The 21,198-nt window shown below is 46.2% G+C and overlaps 1 protein-coding gene across 3 annotated transcripts in view; it reads right to left on the bottom strand.

Annotated features, from left to right (window-relative positions):
- The window catches only part of PDS5A (PDS5 cohesin associated factor A), a 170,916-nt gene extending 151,203 nt beyond the window's left edge, over positions 1–19,713 (bottom strand). For 2 of the 3 annotated variants that reach the window (XM_032136154.2, XM_058429989.1), the window contains exons 1-2: positions 19,642–19,713; positions 18,615–18,792 (exon numbers count right to left, since the gene is read on the bottom strand). In XM_032136154.2, coding sequence (XP_031992045.1) covers positions 18,615–18,752 — 138 coding nt within the window. In that variant the 5' untranslated portion in view covers positions 18,753–18,792; positions 19,642–19,713. Of the gene's footprint in view, positions 1–18,614; positions 18,793–19,431; positions 19,450–19,641 lie in introns of those variants that run through there. The other variant, XM_032136155.2, reaches the window with a different exon arrangement.
- Between the last annotated feature and the right edge of the window lie 1,485 nt (positions 19,714–21,198).

Here is a 21,198-nt window from a genome sequence, read left to right as displayed (position 1 = left end):
GGATTGAGCTATTATCACTGATCCATATAAAGTCCCTCTCTCATTTATTTTAATTCCCACCCCCCATTTCTATTCCCCAACTTCCCATGTGCAACCTTCCTAATATGTTTGATATGCATCTTTTTGTTTGTATGTATTTTTAGAAAATGTTTGTTTTGTGTGCAAAAAAAAAAATTAATAAAAAAATAAAAAATAATAATAAAATAAAATTCGTATTATAATTAAGTAATCTAAGTACATAAAATGTTGCTAGCCACTCTTTACATTTTACTCATCCACGGCTTTCACACTTACTGTCAGATGACTATAATCTCAGCAACTAACAAATTTACTCAGACAGCATCAATTAGAAACGGATTCCTGGGCCGGGCACAGTGACCTGTAATCCCAGTACTTTGGGAGGCCGAAGAGGGCGGACGACGAGATCAGGAGATCGAGACCATCCTGGCTAACACGGTGAAACCCCGTCTCTACTAAACATACAAAAAAATCAGCCGGGCGTGGTGGTGGGCGCCTGTAGTCCCAGCTACTCGGGAGGCTGAGGCAGGAGAATGGCATGAACCCGGCTAGGCAGAGCTTGCAGTGAGCCGAGACTGCACCACTGCACTCCAGCCTGGGCAACAGAGTGAGACTCCGTCTCTAAAAAAAAATAAAAAAAGAAATGGATTCCTGTTCAAACAAAGATGCTATGTGATCTGGACATGAGGCTAAAAAAAGACTCCACAGGCCAGGCGTGGTGTGGCTCACGCCTGTAATCCCAGCATACTGGGAGGCCGAAGCAGGCGGATCTCCTGAGGTCAGGAGTCCGAGGCCAGCCTGGCCAACATGGTGAAACTCCGCCTCTACTAAAAATACAAAAATTTGGCTGGGTGTGGTGGCTCACGCCTGTAAGCCCAACACTTTGGGAGGGCAAGGCAGGCAGATCATAAAGTCAGGAGTTCAAGACCAGCCTGGCCAACACAGTGAAACCCCGTCTCTACTAAAATTACAAAAATTAGCCAGGCATGCTGGTGTGCGCCTGAAGTACCAGCTACTCAGGAGGCTGAGCCAGGAGAATTGCTTGAAATCAGAAGGTGGAGGTTGCAGTGAGCTGAGATCTCGCCACTGCACACCAGCCTGGGCCCAAGAGCGAAACTGCGTCTCAAAAAAAAAAAAAAAAAAAAAGTACGGGTAGGGAATTACCTAAGCCTTACAGCCTTACCTAACCTTAACTTGCCTCAGCACTAGCAAAATAGTAGTACTCATTTCTTGTCTTTTTCTTTTCTTTTTTCTTTGAGACAGAGTCTCACTCTGTCACCCAGGCTGGAGTGCAGTGGCACAATCTCTGCTCACTGCAACCTCTGTCTTGTGAGTTCAAACTATTCTTGTGCCTCCTGAGTAGTTGGGATTACAGGCGCACGTCACCATCCCCAACTAATTTTTGTATTTTTGGTAGAGACAGGGTTTCACCATGTTGGCCAGGCTGGTCTCAAGCTCCTGGCCTCAAGTGATCCACCTGCCTTGGCCTCCTAAAGTGCTGGTATTATAGGCATGAGCCACTGCGCCCTGCTGTACTTATTTATTTTCCTTAAACACACCAAACATACTTCTACCAAACATACTTATTTTCCTTAAACACACCAAACATACTTCTGCCTTTCTGCCATTCATCTGCTTGGAATATTTTACCATTCATTTGCCTACCCAAGTCTGAGACTTCAAATCCCAGCCCAATTGTCACCTTCTCTATGAATTTCTTGACAATCAAAATTCTTAGTGATCTTTTCATTTTATCTAAAGAAACAAATGCAATCCAACCACATAATTGGCACTTACATTGTAAATTACAATCATCTCAAAATATGATAATCTCATATGGAAATCCATTCTACTGTTATTCCCAGTATCACTTTCCCTTACTCAACTAAATACTGTTATTTAAGGGCTGGCTTTACCAACACAAATCACAATGCCCCTACCTTAGTAGGAAGTGTTAAATGTTTATCTCTTTATTTTTTTATTTTATACCCTAGTTGCAAGCTAAAAATGTTTAAACTTTTTGTTGTTGTTGGAGACAAGTATCTCACTGTCGTCTAGGCTGGAGCACAGTGGCACGATCATGACCACTGCAGCCTCTACCTCCCCAGGCTCAGGTGATCCTCCCAACTTGGCCTCCTGAGTAGCTGGGACTACAGGTGCACACCACCACACCCAGCTAATTTTTTGTATTTTTAGTACCATGTTGCCAAAGCTGGTAGCAAACTCCCAAGCTCAAGTGATCCGTCTGCCTTGGTCTCTCAAAGTGCTGGGATCACAGGTATGATCACACCCAGCCAGGCATTAATTTTGTAACAGAAAAACAACACATAAGGCCAGGCATGGTGGTTCACACCTGTAATCCCAGCACTTTGAGAGGTTGAGGTAGGTGGATCTCCTCAGGGCAGGAGTTCGAGACTAGCCTGGCCAACATGGTGAAACCCCGTCTATAGTGAAAATACAAAAATTAGGCCAGGCGTGGTGGTTCACGCCTGTAAACCCAGCACTTTGGGAGGGCAAGGCAAGCAGATCATGAGGTCAGGAGTTCAAGACCAGCCTGGCCAACATGGTGAAACCCCGCCATCTCTACTAAAAATACAAAAATTAGCTGGGCATGGTGGTGCGTACCAGTAGTCCCACCTACTTGGGAGGCTGAGGCAGGAGAATCGCTTGAACCTGGGAGGTGGAGGTTGCAGTGAGCTGAGATCGCGCCACCGCACTCCAGCCTGGGCAACAGAGTGAGACTTCGTCTCAAAAAAACAAACAAGAAAACCACAAAAAGTAGCTGGGCGTGGTGGCACGCACCTGTAATCCCAGGTACTTGGGAGGCTAAGACAAGAGAATTGCTTGAACCCAGGAGGCGAAGGTTGCAGTGAGCCGAAATTGTACCACTGCACTCCAGCCTGGGTGACAGGGTGAGACTCTGTCTCAAAAAAAACAAAACAAAAACAACAAAAACAAAAAAACACATATATTATGGAAGTTATCAACTTTTAAAATATCACATAATACACAAAAACAATGATCCGTGTAAAAGTTCCAAAGGCTGAGGGATTCTGGGTCTAGGCACAATTGTAACTGTGTAGAAGCAAGCTAGTTAGGAAGCTATGAATTAATGTCAAAGACCGAATGCCAACAGCAAGGGAAAGAAATTCAGAAAATTTCTTCATTATGCTTATGTTCAACTTTCTATTGCAACAGTTATCTTGAACATTTTTTATTTTTTTAAGAGACATGGTCTTGCTCTGTCACACAGGCTAGAGTGCAATGGTGCAATCCTAGCTCACTGCTCAGGTGATACTCCCACCTCAGCCTCCCAAGTAGCTGGGACTACAGGCATCTGCCACCACACAAAGCGAATTTTTTTTTTTTTTTAAATGGAGTCTCACTCTGTCGCCCAGGCTGGAGTGCAGTGGCGTGATCTCGGCTCACTGCAACCTACACCTCCCGGGTTCACGCTATTCTCCTGCCTCAGCCTTCTGAGTACCTGGGACTACAGGCACACGCCACCACGCCCAGCTTATTTTTGTATTTTTAGTAGAGACAGGGTTTCACCATCATGGCCAGGATGGTCTTGAGCTCTTGACCTTGTGATCCACCTGCCTCAGCCTCCCAAAGTGCTGGCAGTACAGGCGTGAGCCACCACACCTGGTCTAATTTTTTATTTTTTGTAGAGGTGGGGGTCTCGCTGGCCTTGAACTCCTGGCCTCAAGCAATCCTCCCACCTCGCTCTCCCAAAGTGCTGTGATTACAGGCATGAGCCACGACACCTAGCTGGAACTTTCTTGATCTGTTGTCTTCAGCAAATAAAAACTATCACGATTTCATATACTGTAACAAACTATAGAATTGATCCCTGAAAAGTATAATCTTGGATTTCATATATTGTAAAAACTCCACTCACTCCATTAATTTTATCTTTCTGCACCAGGGAATTCAAGAAATCTTTTCTTTCCTTTTATTTTTATTTATTTATTTTTTTTGAGATGGAGTCTTGCTGTGTCACCCAGGCTGAAGTGTAGTGGCGCCATCTCGGCTCACTCAGCCTCCCCAGTAGCTGGGAGGCGCCCGCCACCATGCCCGCTAATTTTTTTTGTATTTTTGGTAGAGACGGGGTTTCGCCATGTTGGCCAGGCTGGTCTCGAACACCTGACCTCTGGTGGTCAGCCCACCTTGGCCTCCCAAGATGCTGAGATTACAGGTATAAGCCACTGTGCCTGGCCATCTTTCCTTTTTAATAGAGTCCGGGTCTCACTATTCTGCCCAAGCTGGTCTGGAACTACAGAGCTCAAGTGATCCTCTTGCCTTGGCCTTCCAAAGTGCTGGAATAACAGGCATGTGGCACCACACCCAGCCATGTGGAAATATTTTAATGTGCCAATAACCTCAGCCAAATTGTTTAACAATTAACTGTGAAAATAAAAGCCAACAGAAATAAAATTCATTAATGTCCTTAAACCTGTTCTCTTACTGTGAGCATTATATAGATTTCTGACACAAGATATATAAATCATGGTATTGGCCTTCATACATGTCAATGTTACTTACTTCATATACGGTTTTTAATAAGCCTTAACCTAATTTCTATTTAATTCAAGATCTTCAATTAAGACCTAAGTGAGGCTTGAAGCTTTAAACATTATTTCTGTTTTTCAAATTCTATCCCCATCCCTTCCTACCCTCATTTCTCCAAACTAAAAAGATCACTCAATTCTTTCTGAGTTTTTTTTTTTTTTTTGAGACAGAGTCTTGCTCTGTTGCCCAGGCTGGAGTGCAGTGGCGCAGTCTCGGCTCACTGCAAGCTCCACCTCCCGGGTTCACAGCATTCTCCTGCCTCAGCCTGCCCAGCAGCTGGGACTACAGGCACACGCCGCCACGCTTGGCTAATTTTTGCATTTTTAGTAGAGACGGGGTTTCACTGTGTTAGCCAGGATAGTCTTGATTTCCTGACCTTGTGATCTGCCCACCTCGGCTTCCCAAAGTGCTGGGATTACAGGCGTTAAGCCACTGTGCCCGGCCTCTTTCTGAGTTTTTAAGGAAATCTAGAGTTCTTACTCCACTGAACCTCAACATGACACTTATGTTTAATTGTTCTCACACAGAACTACTCTTGTTGCCAGGAAGCAATAAGTTGGCTTCATTGGAAAACATTAATTAGCTTATTTGACTGCAAATTAAAAGTAGGCAGGTTGGGCGCAATGGATCATGCCTGTAAACCTAGCACTTTGGGAGGCCGAGGTGAGCGGATCACAAGGTCAGGAGGTTGAGACCATCCTGGCCAACATGGTGAAACCCTGTCTCTACTAAAAATACAAAAATTAGCCAGGTGTGGTGATGCGAGCCTGTAATCCCATCTACTTGGGAGGCGTTTAAGTAAAGCCACTGTGGATCATCTAGACCAATCTAGTCATTAGTTGAATACCAATGAGTGAGCCCAGTAGCCATGTGTAGCAGACGCAAGCCAAACCCTGCCTGAATTCCTGATCCACAAAACTGTGAGATAATAAGAAAAGTTGCTCACAATAGCTAAAAAGTGTAAACAATTCAAGTGTTCACTGACAGAGAAACAAAATGTGGTATATACATACGATGGAATATTATTCAGCTTTAAAAGGGAAGGAAGTAATAACATGCTATAATAGGGATGAACCTTAAAGGTATATGCTAAGTGAAATAAGCCAATCACAAAACGACAAATACTGTATGATTTCAGTTACTTGAGAGTAAGGTAATCGCTTCTGGGCCTTTTGGCTAAGATCAAGTGGAGAGTAAGTCAAAGTCATCTAGATAAAAAGCAGAGTGGTTGTTGCCAGGAGCTGGGGAAGGGAAAAATGAGGAGTTAGAGTTTAATGGGTAGAGTTCCAGTTGGGGAAGATGAAAAATTCTGGAGATGAATGGTGGTGATGGTTTCACAACAATGTGAACGTACCTAATGCCAAAGAACTGTACACTTAAAAATGATTAAAGTGATAAATTTTATGTTACGTATATTTTACCACAATGAAAATTTTAAAATATCTTCTAAAAAGTTTGTTACACAGCAACAGATAACCAGAACAGTTCTACACAAATAGAAGTCTGAAATAAGAACTATACTGCACTAAGCCTCCCTTCACAAATGTACATTGGCTATTATTTTAGGACGTGATTTTAAGAAATCTTGCCTCCCCATTTAATTTTTAATGTTCTGAGCAGAATCTCCTGCAATACAAATATTAAAACATATGAACAGAATTTAGAGTTAAAATTATATACTTAATTACATGCAAAATTATCACACTGTGTGGCAATGAGGGATAAATAAAAATCATTCATGGAAGTTAAAAATAATTACAACCAAACCAGTATTTCTGGGGTCCTCCTGGAGGAAAGCAAAGGGAAAGAATTATGGCTTTCCTGCCCTTAATCTATTCATCACCTCTAATAAGGTTTGTGAGGAAAGGGGATGCCCTACATTAAAATCAATTCCACCATATCCTGATTCCTACTAAACCATCAAATAGGCCAGATGAGAATGGTTGATACAGGAAGAAAGATTAGAGAAAATATAAGGAAAACACACCTGGTGGGAAAAAATGGGGACACTTTCACAAAACCCTATTTAATTTTTTGAATTCTTAACATCAAGATAGTAGGTATTGGCTGGGCGCGGTGGCTCACGCCTGTAATCCCAGCACTTTGGGAGGCCGAGACGGGCGGATCACGAGGTCAGGTGATCGAGACCATGGTGAAACGCCGTCTCTACTAAAAATACAAATAATTAGCCGGGTGCCGTGGCGGGCACCTGTAGTCCCAGCTACTCCAGAGGCTGAGGCAGGAGAATGGCGTGAACCTGGGAGGCGGAGCTTGCAGTGAGCCAAGATCGCGCCACTGCACTCCAGCCTGGGTGACAGAGGGAGACTCCGTCTCAAAAAAAAAAAAAAAAAAAAAAAGATAGTAGGTATTTTTATTTCTGTGACAAAATAATATAGCAGACCAGGGTAGCTGTATTAATGTCTGGAGCACTGCTCTCTGAGATCAGATAGTTAAGAGAGGAATATAAGAAACAAATTTCAGGCCGGGCACGGTGGCTCATGCCGGTAATCTCAGTGCTTTGGGAGGCCAAGATGGATGGATCACTTGAGGTCAGGAGTTCGAGACCAGCCTGGCCAACATGGTGAAACCCCGTCTCTACTAAAAATACAAAAAATTACTCCCAGTTACTCCCAGTTACTCGGGAGGCTGAGGCAGGAGAATTACTTGAACCTGGGAGGTGGAGGTTGCAGTGAGCTGAGATTGCGCCACTGCACTCCAGCCTGGGAAACAAGAGTGAAATTCCGTTTCAAAAAATAAAGAAAAAAAAAATTTCAGGCTGGGTGCGGTGGCTCACGCCTATAATCCCAGCGCTTTGGGAGGCCGAGGCGGGTGGATCACTTGAGGTCAGGAGCTCGAGACCAGCCTGGCCAACATGATGAAACTCCGTCTCTACCAAAATATAAAAAATTAGCTGAGTGTGGTGGCATGCACCTGTAATCCCAGCTACTCAGGAGGCTGAAGCAGGAGAATTGCTTGAACCCGGGAGGCAGAGGTTGCAGTGAGCCGAGATCTTGCCACTGTACTCTAGCCTGGGCGACAGAGCGAGATTCCATCTCAAAAAAAAAAAAAAGAAAAAGGAAAAAGAAACAAATTTCGCTCTATCCATCCCTCCATTTAAAAATCAAGAAATGCCTGGTGCGGTGGCTTATGCCTGTAATCCCAACACTTTGGGAAACCGAGGCGGGCGGATCATGAGGTCAGGGGTTCGAGACCAGCCTGACCAACATGGCGAAACCCCGTCTCTACTAAAAATACACATTAGCCAAGCCTGGTGGTGCAGGTCTGTGACCCCAGCTACTCAGGAGGGTGAGGCAGGCGAACTGCTTGAACTCAGGAGGCGGAGGTTGCAGTGAGCCAAGATCGCGCCATTGCACTCCAGCCTGGGCCACAGAGCAAGACTCCTTCTCAAAAAAATAAATTAATAAAATAAAAATAAAAAGACCAGGCACAGTGGCTCTCTCCTGTAATCCCAGAACTGTGGGAGGCCGAGGCGGGCAGATCATGAGGTCAGCAGTTTGAGACCAGCCTGGCCAACATGGTGAAACCCCATCTCTACTAAAAATACAAAAACTAGCTGGGTGTGGTGGCAGGAGCCTATAGTCCCAGCTACTCAGGAGGCTGAGCTGAGATCGCGCCACTGCACTCCAGCCTGGCAACAGACCGAGAGACTCCATCTTAAAAACAAACAAACAAAAAAAACCACCAATAATTATCAAGGCCCTCTTACTTCCAAAGTAGCAAGCAAGAAAGAAACAAAGTATGTGTGTAGCAAATAGCTCCGTAGTAATCCACGATACAGGATATACTACATAACTAACTGAATTCCATTAAGCCCTTTATGGAATTTGCACAGCTATTTATAAGTGTATTTTATTTTTTAAATTTTTATAGTAAACGAGGTTTTGCCATATTGCCCAAGCTGGTCTCAAACTCCTGAGCTCAAGTGATCTGCCCATTTCAGCCTCCCAAAGTGCTGGAAATACAGGCATAAGCCAGGACACCAGACCTATAAGTGTATTTTAAATGTCACTTATCAGATGTGAACCCTGCATTAGTTTCAGAACCCACAACTATATGGGAGGATGGCTATTTGTGATACTTTTTTTTTTTTTTTTTTTTGAGACAGAGCTTCGCTCTTGTTGCCCAGGCTGGAGTGCAATGGTGCTTAGATTACTTAATTATAGGCCGGGCGAGGTGGCTCACGCTTGTAATCCCAGCACTTTGGGAGGCCGAGGCGGGCGAATCACGAGGTTAGGAGATCGAGACCACGGTGAAACCCCGTCTCTACTAAAAATACAAAAAATTAGCCGGGCGTGGTGGTGGGCACCTGTAGTCCCAGCTACTCGGAGAGGCTGAGGCAGAAGAATGGCGTGAACCCGGGAGGCGGAGCTTACAGTGAGCCGAGATTGCGCCACTGCACTCCAGCCTGGGCGACAGAGCAAGACTCCGTCTCAAAAAAAAAAAAAAAAAAAGATTACTTAATTATAATATGATTTTTTTTTTTTTTTTGAGATGGAGTTTCACTCTTGTTGCCCAGGCTGGAGTGCAATGGCACCATGTCGGCTCACCGCAACCTCCACCTCCTGGGTTCAAGCGATTCTCCTGCCTCAGCCTCCTGAGTAGCTGAGATTACAGGCATGCACCACCACACCCAGCTAATTTTATATTTTTAGTAGAGATGGGGTTTCTCCATGTTGGTCAGGCTGGTCTCGAACTCCCGACCTGAGGTGATTCACCCACCTCAGCCTCCCAAAGTGCTGGGATTACAGGCATGAGCCACTGTGCCCGGCCTATAATATGAATTTTTTAAAAATTCACTTGCTCAGTGTATGCTTTTTCTTTTTTTTTCTTGTGACAGAGTCTCACCCTGTCCCCTAGGCTGGTGCAGTGGCGCGATCTTGGCTCACTGCAACCTCCGCCTCCCAGGTTCAAGCGATTCTACTGCCTCAGCCTCCTGAGTAGCTGGGATTACAGGCATGTGCCACCACACCCAGCTAATTTTGTATTTTTAGTAGAGACGGGGTTTCTCCATGTTGGTCAGGCTGGTCTTGAACTCCTAACCTCAGGTGATCCGCCCACCTCGGCATCCCAAAGTGCTGGGATTACAGGCGTAAGCCACTGTGCCAGCTATTTGTGATTTTTAATGTAACAATGATACTAAACTATTGGCTGTCCTTCCACATAGCTAACTTTAGTATGGTTTTAAAATTTGTCAATTAATATATAATTGTAACATATTATCTAAGTGGCAGAAGTTAATGACACTTTTCGGCTTTAGGTGACTAGGGTTGTTCACAACCTCTCAAATGGTCAGTTTCTTCACCTGAAAAATTAGAACAGAAATACATAACCTCTAAACTACCTGTTGACTCCAAAATTCTAAGTACTGTGTACCTATGTTACCATCTCTAAGACACAAACTCCTTAGTTTGAAAAGTCCTAGCCAGGCGGAGTGGCTCATGCCCTAATCCCAGCACTTTGGGAGGTCGAGACAGGCGGATCACCAGAGGTCACGAGTTCGAGACCAGCCTGACCAACATGGTAAAACCCTGTGTCTACTAAAAATACAAAGTTAGCTGGGCGTAGTGGTGGACACCTATAATCCCAGCTACTCAAGAGGCTGAGGCAGGATAATCACTTGAACCCAGGAAGCAGAGGTTGCAGTGAGCCGAGATCACGCCATTGCACTCCAGCCTGGGCAACAGGAGCAAAACTCGGTCTCAAAAAAAAGGAAAGTCCTTAGTTGCAATTTGAAATTTTTTCAAATTATCCTTCACTTTCAAAAATAAAAATATTTCTCTAATTCAATATTAATACAAAACATTCATTCACTTAACAAATATTTGTTCAGCACCCAATTATGTGCCAGGCATTAAGCCTGGCACTGGGAGGAATCAAAAACAGACACGGTATCTGTATTAATAAGGTTTACAGAGAAGCTAGAGAGACAAACCAAATAAATGTATGGATAAATGTAATATGAAGGAACTGAAGAGTATGTAACGTAGAATTTTTTTTTTTTTTTTTGAGATGGAGTCTCACCCTGTCGCCCAGGCTGGAATGCAGTGGTGTGATCTCGGGTCCGAGAAAAGAGGTTTCACTATGTTGGTCAGGCTGGTCTCGAACTCTTGACCTCGTGATCCGCCCGCCTCGGCCTCCTAAAGTGCTGAGATTACAGGCGTGAGCCACCGCACCCAGCCAGTAATGTAGAATCTTAAAGGCTTCCCTTAAGAAGTAACAAATGGAGATCAAGACCAGGTGAAACCCCGTCTCTACTAAAAATACAAAAAATTAGCCGGGCGTGGTGGCGGGCGCCTGTAGTCCCAGCCACTCGGAGAGGCTGAGGCAGGAGAATGGCGTGAACCCGGGAGGCAGAGCTTGCAGTGAGCTGAGATTGCGCCACTGCACTCCAGCCTGGGCGACAGAGCGAGACTCCGTCTCAAAAAAAAAAAAAAAAAAAAGAAGTAACAAATGAGTGACAAATGAACATATGGGCTATTTAATGTGAGGAACCTGTCTAGACAGAAATAAACATGGCACGTTCAGGGAACCAACCAAAGACCAGTGTGGCCTGACGTAACAAAAATAGGTAAAATAATGCCCTGGAAACAGGAATGAAAAGCTCTAGTATACGAAAGCATATCTTAGCTCTTTCAAAGACATACTCTAAGAATTATTGTCGGCCAGGTGCAGTGGCTCATGCCTGTAATCCCAGCACTTTGGGAAGCCGAGGCAGGCGGATCACAAGGTCAGGAGATCGAGACCGTCCTGGCTAACATGGTGAAACACCGTCTCCACTAAAAAATACAAATAATTAGCCGGGCGTGGTGGCGGGTGCCTGTAGTCCCAGCTACTTGGGAGGCTGAGGTAGGAGAATGGCGTGAACTCGGGAGGTGGAGCTTGCAGTGAGCCGAGATCGTGCCACTGCACTCCAGCCTGGGCGACAGAGCGAGACTCCGCCTCAAAAAAAAAAAAAAAAGAATTATTGTCAACGAAGCTTCAAAGCTTCACAATAGTTTCTCTCAAATGCTTAAAAAAAAAGCTGTCCTTTTTCTCCCTACAAAAGACCAAACTAACTCTCATTCGCTTCACATTTCACTGTAATGTCTTCAACTACATGATAAAAATCACACCTTTTTAGTTCTACTTAGTTTAGATTCCTTAGAAGAAAGCAACTATATAACAACCAAAGTAAATATGGCATTATTGCCCCATCTCTGCCACTAAACTGCCCTGTGACTGATTTTGGTAAAGGTTACTTGGATATTTTGGCCTAACTTTCATTATCTGTGAAGTAAGAGGTTGTTCCAGAATTTCCTTTAAGATCCTTCTAATTCTAAAATTATGGTTCCACTATAAAACTGCTTGTTCCTTTTTTTTGTTTTTTTTTTTTTGAGACAGGGTCTCACTCGGTCACCCAGGCTGGAGTGCAGTGGTAGGATCACGGTTCACTGCAGCCCTGACCTTCCTGGGCTCCAGTGATCCTCCCACCTCACCCTCCTGAGTAGCTATGACCATATTTGCATTTTTTGTAGAGACAGGTTTTTGTCATGTTGCCCAGGCCTATCTCAAATTCCTGGGCTCAAACGTTCCTCCCGCCTTGACCTCCTAAAGTGCTGGGATGACAGGCATGAGCCACCACACCCAGCCTTGTTCCATTCTTAAAAACTGATGAGCTGGGCGCCGTGGCTCACGCCTGTCATCCCAGCACTTCGGGAGGCCGAGGCGGGCGGATCACAAGGTCAGGCGATCGAGACCATCCTGGCTAACATGGTGAAACCCCGTCTCTACTAAAAACACAAAAAACTAGCTGGGAGTGGTGGCAGGCGCCTGTAGTCTCAGCTACTCGGGAGGCTGAGGCAGGAGAATGGCGTGAACCCAGGAGGCGGAGCTTGCAGTGAGCCAAGATGACGCCACTGCACTCCAACCCGGGTGACAGTGCGAGACTCTGTCTCAAAAAAAAAAAAAAAAAAAAAAAAAAAAAAAAAAAAAAAAAAAAAAAGAAAACTGATGAGAACAAGACCAAACACCGCTGGTCCTTTGACCGAGATTGTACTTGCCTTTAAGATGTTTTTTTGTTTGTTTGTTTTTCTGTTTTTGAGACAGAGTCTCGCTCTGTCGCCCAGGCTGGAGTGCAGTGGCACAATCTTGGCTTACTGCAAGCTCCACCTCCTGAGTTCATGCAATTCTGCCTCAGCCTGCCAAGCAGCTGGGACTACAGGCTCCGCCACCACACCTAGATAATTTTTTTGTATTTTTAGTAGAGATGGGGTTTCAGCTGTGTTAGCCAGGATGGTCTTGATCTGCTGACCTTGTGATCCGCCTGCCTCGGCCTCCCAAAGTGTTGAGATTACAGGCGTGAGCCACCGCACTGGGCCTGCCTTTAAGGTCTTTTTTAATGAGACAGAGTCTCACTCCGCTCTGTCACCCAGGCTATAGTGCAGTGGCATGATAATGGCTCTCTGCAACCTCTGCCTCCTGGGTTTAAGTGATTCTCATGCCTCAGCCACAGGAGTAGCTGAGATTACAGAGGTGTGCCACCACACCTGGATAATTTTTGTATTTTTAGTAGAGATGGGGTTTCACCATGTTGGCCAGGCTGGTCTCGAACTCCTGAGCTCAAGCGATCCACCTGCCTTGGCCTCCCAAATGGCTAGGATTACAAGCATGAGCCCCTGCGTCCAGGCTTAAGCTCTCTTTGTATTTGTATAGCATTTCAACACTGTTGCTATGTTACAATAATAATAAACTCCTGAATTTATAAAATTACCAATAACTAAGGTTCTAATAAAAAAACAAAATTTCAAAAATACTTAAGTATTGTTAAAAATCTACATTTCCAATGAGACATAATACTTTAAAGAAGGATCCCTAGTAAGTACAAAGTCAAAATAGGAAGGCAGAAGAAATACAAAATCAAAAGAATTTTTCAGAAAAACAAAATTTTGGCAGTAGGACATTGAAGTTGGTTGATATGAACGTCGATTTTAACTTCCAAAAGAACTCATAACAAATGGATAATCTAACTCGATGCTCATTCTCCACTGGATTGTATGTCCATTTATAGTTAACAGTACTTCTGATAATCTATTTTCAAACAGAAAATGTATGTAAGTAGTCATAACTTCCCCACCACACCTTAAAAACATAATATTGAGACAGGGTCAGCTGGGTGCAGTGGCTCACACCTGTAACCCCAGCACTTTCGGAGGCCGAGGTGGGCGGATCACGAGGTCAAGAGTTTGAGCCCAGCCTGACCAACATAGTGAAACCCAGTCTCTACTAAAAATACAAAAATCAGCTGGGCATAGTGACGCACGCCTGTAATCCCAGCTACTTGGGAGGCTGGGGCAGGAGAATCGCTTGAACCCAGGATGTGGAGTTTGCAGTGAGCCAAGATCGCACCACTGCATTCCAGCCTGGGCGACAGGGCAAGACTCCGTCTCAAAATAATAAATAAATAAATAAATAAATAAAAATAAAATTGAGACAGGGTCTATGTTGCCCAGGTCTGAACCTCCTGGGCTCAAATGATCCTCTTGCATCGGCCCTCAAAGTGCTGGGATTACAGGCATGAGCCCCTGCACCCAACCACAACTTTTTTTTTTTTTTTTCACTGTTTAAGGAACTTTTTATTAAAGAAAGAATTTTATAATCCAAATTATGTTTCCTTGCTCAGTTATCAATTCTGTTACTTAAAACAGAACTGATATTTTGAGCTATTCCACAGTAAAGAATTACAAAATTAAACAAAGGAATGCTTTAAATTTTTGTACTTTGCTGAAAATTATTTTTCCCAGGATCTATAAAACATTAATTTGTTTTTATATTTTATTATTTTTTGGTGGGTTTTTTGTTGTTGTTTGTTTTTAAATCAATAAGTAATCTAGGACTAATATTATGTTTGCTAGATCTGGCATTTGCTTGGTACATAATGTTCAAAGTTTCCTTTCCTTTTTAAATTTATTTTATATTTTGCAACTTTTATTCAATATGTAAGTTTTTCGGTGTTTAGATATTTTTCTTTGGTGAAACACAAGTTTCTTTTCGTGGTCCCTGATCAATTTTATACAGTAGGAACACCAATGGCACTGTTAACTGCTTTCTGGGTAGCCTCTTTAGCTTGGTGGGCTTGTAATATAGCTAGCTTCATCAACCTTAGAACGGAGTGACTCTGGACACCCGAGCTTATGAACATTTGCTTTTGCTCTTGAGGGGCAGATGCCAACATGGAAGCAGTCAAAGGTTCCTGACCTTGTACATGAACAGCAGGCTGTTGCATTGTAACTTGTGGCTGTGCATTAAGATGTTGCTGAGGATTGAGAACTCCCGCAGCATATTTATACTGTGGAACAGCGTAGACAGCTGGAGTAGCTGCAGCAGATACCAGGGTGTTAATATTTACGTGAAAAATCTTGATGATAGTATTGATGATGATGAACGTCTCCAGAAAGAGTTTTCTCCATCTGGTACAATCACTAGTGCAAAGGCTATGATGGAGAGTGGTCGCAGCAAAGGGTTTGGTTTTGTATGTTTCTCCTTCCCGGAAGAAGCCACTAAAGAAGTTACAGAAATGAACGGTAGAACTGTGGCCACAAAACCATTGTATGTAGCTTTAGCTCAGCGCAAAGAAGAGTGCCAGGCTCACTTCACTAACCAGCATATGCAGAGAACGGCAAGTGTACGAGCTGTGCCCAACCATGATCAACCCCTACCAGCCAGCACCTCCTTCAGGTTACTGCATGGCAGCTATTCCACAGACTCAGAACCGTGCTGCAAGGCCGGGCGCGGTGGCTCACACCTGTAATCCCAGCACTTTGGGAGGCCAAGAGGAGCAGATCACGAGGTCAGGAGATCGAGACCATCCTGGCTAACACGGTGAAACCCTGTCTCTACTAAAAAAATACCAAAAATTAGCCGGGCGTGATGGCGGGCACCTGTGGTCCCAGCTACTCGGGAGGCTGAGGCAGGAGAATGGCGTGAACCCGGTAGGCGAAGCTTGCAGTGAGCCGAGATCGCACCACTGCACTCCAGCCTAGGCGACAGAGCGAGACTGTCTCAAAAAAAAAAAAAAAAAAAAAAAGCAAAAAACTAAAAAGAACCGTGCTGCATACTCTCCTTCTAGCCAAACTGCTCTACTGAGACCAAGTCCTCGCTGGACTGCTCAGGGTGCCAGACCTCATCCATTCCAATATGCCTGGTGCTATCCGCCCAGCTGCCCTAGACCACCACTTAGTACTATGAGACCAGCTTCTTCACAGGTTCCACGAGTCGTGTCAACAGAGCGTGTTGCTAACACATCAACTTTCCATTTTTTAACCAAATTACCCAACATTAGAATTCAAGGTTTCAATATTCTTAATTTGAAAACTTAGTAAATATTAAAGATCCATAAATTGTTTAACAGTTTTATATTTCATAATTCTCACTCTCAAAACAGTATAACTGGCCGGGCGTGGTGGCTCACGCTTGTAATCCCAGCACTTTGGGAGGCTGAGGTGGGCGGATCACGAGGTCAGGAGATCGAGACCACGGTGAAACCCCGTCTCTACTAAAAATATAAAAAATTAGCCGGGCGTGGTGGCGGGCGCCTGTAGTCCCAGCTACTCGGAGGCTGAGGCAGGAGAATGGCGTGAACCCGGGCGGAGCTGCGGTGAGCCGAGAGCTGCACCACTGCACTCCAGCCTGGGCGATAGAGTGAGACTCCGTCTCAAAAAAAAAAAAAAAAAAAAAGTATAACTTTTAGAAGCATCAATCAAGCACCTCAATTCATGTATAATCTTTTTTTTTTTTTTTTTTTTTTTGAGACAGAGTCTTTCTCTGTCCCCCAGGCTGGAGTGCAGTGGCGCGATCTCGGCTCACCGCAACCTCCACCTCCTGGGTTCACGCCATTCTCCTGCCTCAGCCTCCTGAGTAGCTGGGAATACAGGCGCCCGCCAACACGCCCGGCTAATTTTTTGTTTTTAGTAGAGACGGGGTTTCACCGTGTTAGCCAGGATGGTCTCGATCTCCTGACCTCGTGATCCGCCCGCCTCAGCCTCCCAAAGTGCTGGGATTACAGGCTTGAGCCACCGCGCCCGGCTTCATGTATAATCTTTAGTATCAAGATTTGCTTTATGTTTTTTATTTTACTTTTTTGAGATGGAGTTTCACTCTTGTTGCCCAGGCTGGAGTGCAATGACAGGATCTCTGCTCACCGAAACTTCCACCTCCCAGGTTCAAGCGATTCTCCTGCCGTAGCCTCCCAGTAGCTAGGATTACAGGTATGCGCCACCATGCCCGGCTAATTTTGTATTTTTAGTAGAACTCCAGACCTCAGGTGATTTGCCTGCCTCGGCCTCCCAAAGTGCTGGGATTACAGGCTTGAGCCACCCACCGCACTGGGCCCAAGATTTGTTTTAATGAAAAGGGCTGGGAGCAGTGGCTCACACCTGTGATCCCAGCATATTGGGAGGCCAATGCAGGCGGATCATTCGAAGTCAGGAGTTCGAGACCAAAGTGACCAACATAGTGAAATCCCATCTCTACTAAAAATACAAAAATTAGCTGGGCATGGTAGCAGGCACCTGTAATCTCAGCTACCAGAGAGGCTGAGGCAGAATTGCTTGAACCCGGGAGGTGGAGGTTGCAGTGAGCCAAGATTGCGCCACTGCACTCCAGCCTGGGCGACGAAGCAAGACTCCGTCTCAAAAAAAAAAAAAAAAAAAATTAGCCGGGTGTGGTGGCGCACGCTGGTAGTCCCAGCTACTTGGGAGGCTGAGGCAGAATAGCTTGAACCTGGGAAGTGGAGGTTGCAATGAGCTGAGATCCCGCCGCCGCTGCGCACAGATTTGTTTTAATGAAAGGAACTGTTGTCTTATTCCTTCCAAAAAGGCAACAAATTGCAGAACCAAATTAAGAGTCTGAAAACTAAACCACAGGAATATTTTAAATACTGTACTCATTAAAATGCAACATTAGGTACATTTACTGAGCTCCAAGAGCAAGAGGCCAAGCTCATTCCCCAAAATACATTTCGCCAAGTCGCCCAAGGTGGAAACATTGTCAACAATGTTGCTTCCCTCACCTCCCACCACTTCTGATTGATTCTAACTCTGAAAAGTTGTTAAATCATTTCCTAGTCACTATTACCAATGCCACAGCCCTACCTGAAGATTTCAACGTCTTTCACCTAGACTACTGTTTACAGTTTCCTAGCCAGACTCTCTGCCTCTGCTCTTCCCCTACTCCAATCTAGCACCAATTGTGACAACCAAAATGTCTCCAGCATTGCCAAACATCTCCTGGAGGTCAAAGTTGCCCTGACTCAGAACCACTGCTTCAAGCTGTTCCTACAAGAAGAATATCACTTATTTGTTAAGATTCTGGCCACAATGTATGTCAGTGGAACAGAAACCAAAAAAACTAACCAACATGAGGTTGAAATTTAAAATCTTAACCTTAGGACTGCCATGCTTAAACGACATTAGCTGACACCTCATAACAAGAGCCATAATACTCTTAAACTCCTTTGAACGTATAGACTTAAATCATCTTACTTTAAGCCTGAATTATGAAAAGTCTGTACCTTCTGTCAAAGTTTAACCACAATATATACATATTTAAGGTTCTGGATATAGAAAATTATGCAAATTTTTAAAAAGGACTTTGCGCTTTAATCAATCTCCTTCAGAAGCTGAAAATAGGAAACTTCTTAGGCAAATTACTGCCTACACCTAAGTTTGCAAGCCACTCTGAACAGTACTCTCATTAAATACCTCCAGAAAAAAACTCTAAAAACACACAAATTCTTATGCTTGAAAACCAGTAAGTTTTTGAAAAATCACACTCCTTTTAAATATCCCACAATGGTTATGTCCCTACAAAACTCACTCAAAGATGTTATCTGAGATACAACAGTACCTTTCAGAGGGGGTAAGAGATCTAAAAACCTTGGAACTCTAAAGGCCAGACTGAGCAGGGTAGCAGTATCACAGGAGAAAGCGCCTCCTACCAAAGACATCAAAATCCATCCAAACGCTTACCTTCAGGCGTTTGATCATCTCGTCCGTGGTGATCTTGTCGGTGATCTCTTTCACCCCCGGAGGGTAAGCGATCTTCCCGTCGGCACTCACGACGCCACAGAGGGCAGTGGCAGGCTTGGGCTGCGCGGTGAAGTCCATCCTGGGGGACAACTTTTGGTTCACAGTCCTCTACCGGCCTCTATCGGTCAGAAAACCAAAGTTCAGCAGGAAAGGGGCGACTTTGTAACCTCTTTTTTCGTTTCAAATCTCTCTAATCTGGAAAAGGCCCTTTCTCCCCAGAGGCCGGGGACCCGGCAGCGGCCTCGCCACCCGCTCTTTCCCAGGGCTCGAACCCCGCCGGCCCTGCCAGCCCCGGCCCCGCCAGCCCCAGGCTCACAGGGCTCCTCGGCACCAGCCGCCGCGGCCGCGGGAGGCGCCTAACAGCGCCAGGAGTTTCCCATTCCGCCTTTCACAATGAAATCCACCCCCGAGCACCAAGGTCCGAAGTTTGGCGGCCTTGGGAGGCCGGCAAGGACCCCAAGATCCCGGCTCGGCGGTGGGGAAGCACCCGCTCCCGCCTGGCCAGTCCCCTCCGGGAAACCAGACCCGAGGCCTATAGGGCTCGGCTTAGGCCGCAAAACTAGGGACCCAGCAGACCCACGCGCAGCGGCGGCTCCCGGGAACAAAACGCCCTTGCCCAGCCAAGCCTCGGACCGGGGTAGTCCCCGCCGCGCTGCCGCCCCTCCCCTGTTCCGCTCCCTCACCCCCGCGGGAGGGGAAAACAAGCCGCCCTCCACCCTCAGCCCCACGCCAGGAAGCGGCTGACGCGGCTCCGCACTTCACATTTTGTTCCTTCAACTTCGGCTGAGGGACCCCAGCTGCTTCTCTGGCCCCCGGCCGCTTGGCGCCTCCGGCACCGCCGAGGCCTTCCCGGCACCCTCGGGCGGCCCCACCGGGCCTCGGACCCGCGGCCCCCCCCCTCCAGTCTCCCCTTCCGTCCCCTCCCTCCAGCAGCCTAGGGCGGGAGCCGAGCCGCCGCCGCCTTTACCTCCTCCTCATGCGGGCGGAAGATGCATCGAGCGCCCGGGCCTCTGTCAGGTGGTTGCGCCGCCGCCCCTAGTCGGGCTGCACACAAAGCGGCTCCGCGGGTCCCGCCGCCGCCGCCGCCCGCCCGGGAGCGGCGCTGGGGCTGGCGGTGCCGAGGAGGAGCAGCCGCCGCGGGGGGAGACGCGGGGCGAGTGAGCGCTGGGCGGGGAGACAGTGCCGCTCTCCGTCTGGCCGAGGAAGAGCAGCCTCCAAGGCTCCTCCGGGAGTGTGTGCGCTTGTGTCCGTCCGGGACCCCCGTGGCCCGCACGCACGCACCTCGCGCCGGCCCGGACCGCCGACTCGGACCCGGACGCCCCTCGTAGAGGCGCGCGCCCGGCCGTCCGTGCCCCGGGAGCCGGCGCCTCGCGCACGCACTGGCCGGTCACGCGAGCGGCGCGAGAGCACGCGAGACCAGCGCGCGCTCCTCGCTCCCTCCCCTTCCTCCGCCGGCCGTGCATCCGCCTCTCTCGGGCCCGAGGCGGCCGCGCGCAGGGCGGACAGCGCCGCCACCCGGTTGGCGCCAATACCTGCCGCGCGGGGCGCCTCCGGGAGGACCCGACCGGAGAGGGCGAGAGGAGGAGGAGGAGCCCGGGTGGCGGGAAGCGAGCCCAGGTTCCCGCGGCCCTGCGAGGGCACGCAGGGCAAACAGCGCTTTATCTTTCGCTGCGGCGATGAGCTGGTGACTTTTGGGGGTCATCTTGAGGGACATAGACGAAACTGGTTGGGAGGTAGTTCATTGCTCGGTGAAAATGAACTGATTTCCTCCTCAGGGAGAGATCTGCAAAGTCAAGGAAAGTTGTGCGTCGGGGCACAGCGTGAGCGGCTCACTCTCGGGTCTTCTGACAGCCACCCGAGTTGCCCACCCTCCTCAGATTTCTGAAGTTAATATTCTGAAAGCTGCAAAACATGAAAATAGCACTGGGTCGAGTCGTACTCCAGGTATGATCTTTGGGCCACCAGGCCTCACAATCACTTTGGGTACTGGCTGAAAACGTAGGTTTCCAACTCCAAAGATAAAACAAATAAAAGTATATGTTTTTTAACATAAAACATAAAAATATACATAAACATAAAAATATAACATATAAAATAAAACATCTAAAAAATATTAAAAATATACATAAACATAAAACATAAAAATCTCTGAGAGTGGAACCCAGAAATAAGCATTTATTAATTAGGTGGGTGATTCTTGTCAATAAGAAATAACTCATTTTTTTTAAATGTTTTAAACCTACCAAGCATTAACGTTTTCTGTCATCCAAAGGAAAACAACTATCAGGTAAAAACTGTACACGCAGCAGTGTTTGAGCAATTTAATGTATGTAATTGAAACAAATGAATGCAAGAACATACACTTACCTATTTAAAAAAAAATTCAAGAGAATACACAAAATTTCCGAAGAGAACGTTGAAAAGAGGATACAATAATATGAAATCGCATTCAGCTCTTGAAACTGACCACTACCATAGTTTAAAATGATATTCGACTGTTTGTTCAAATTATTCTTGATGGATA

This window comes from Hylobates moloch, unplaced genomic scaffold (genome assembly GCF_009828535.3).
Source record: "Hylobates moloch isolate HMO894 unplaced genomic scaffold, HMol_V3 SCAFFOLD_17, whole genome shotgun sequence".
NCBI classification, from domain to species: domain Eukaryota; kingdom Metazoa; phylum Chordata; class Mammalia; order Primates; family Hylobatidae; genus Hylobates; species Hylobates moloch.
Note: the sequence above shows the minus strand (reverse complement) of the source record. Positions and strands in the feature narration are given on the sequence as shown.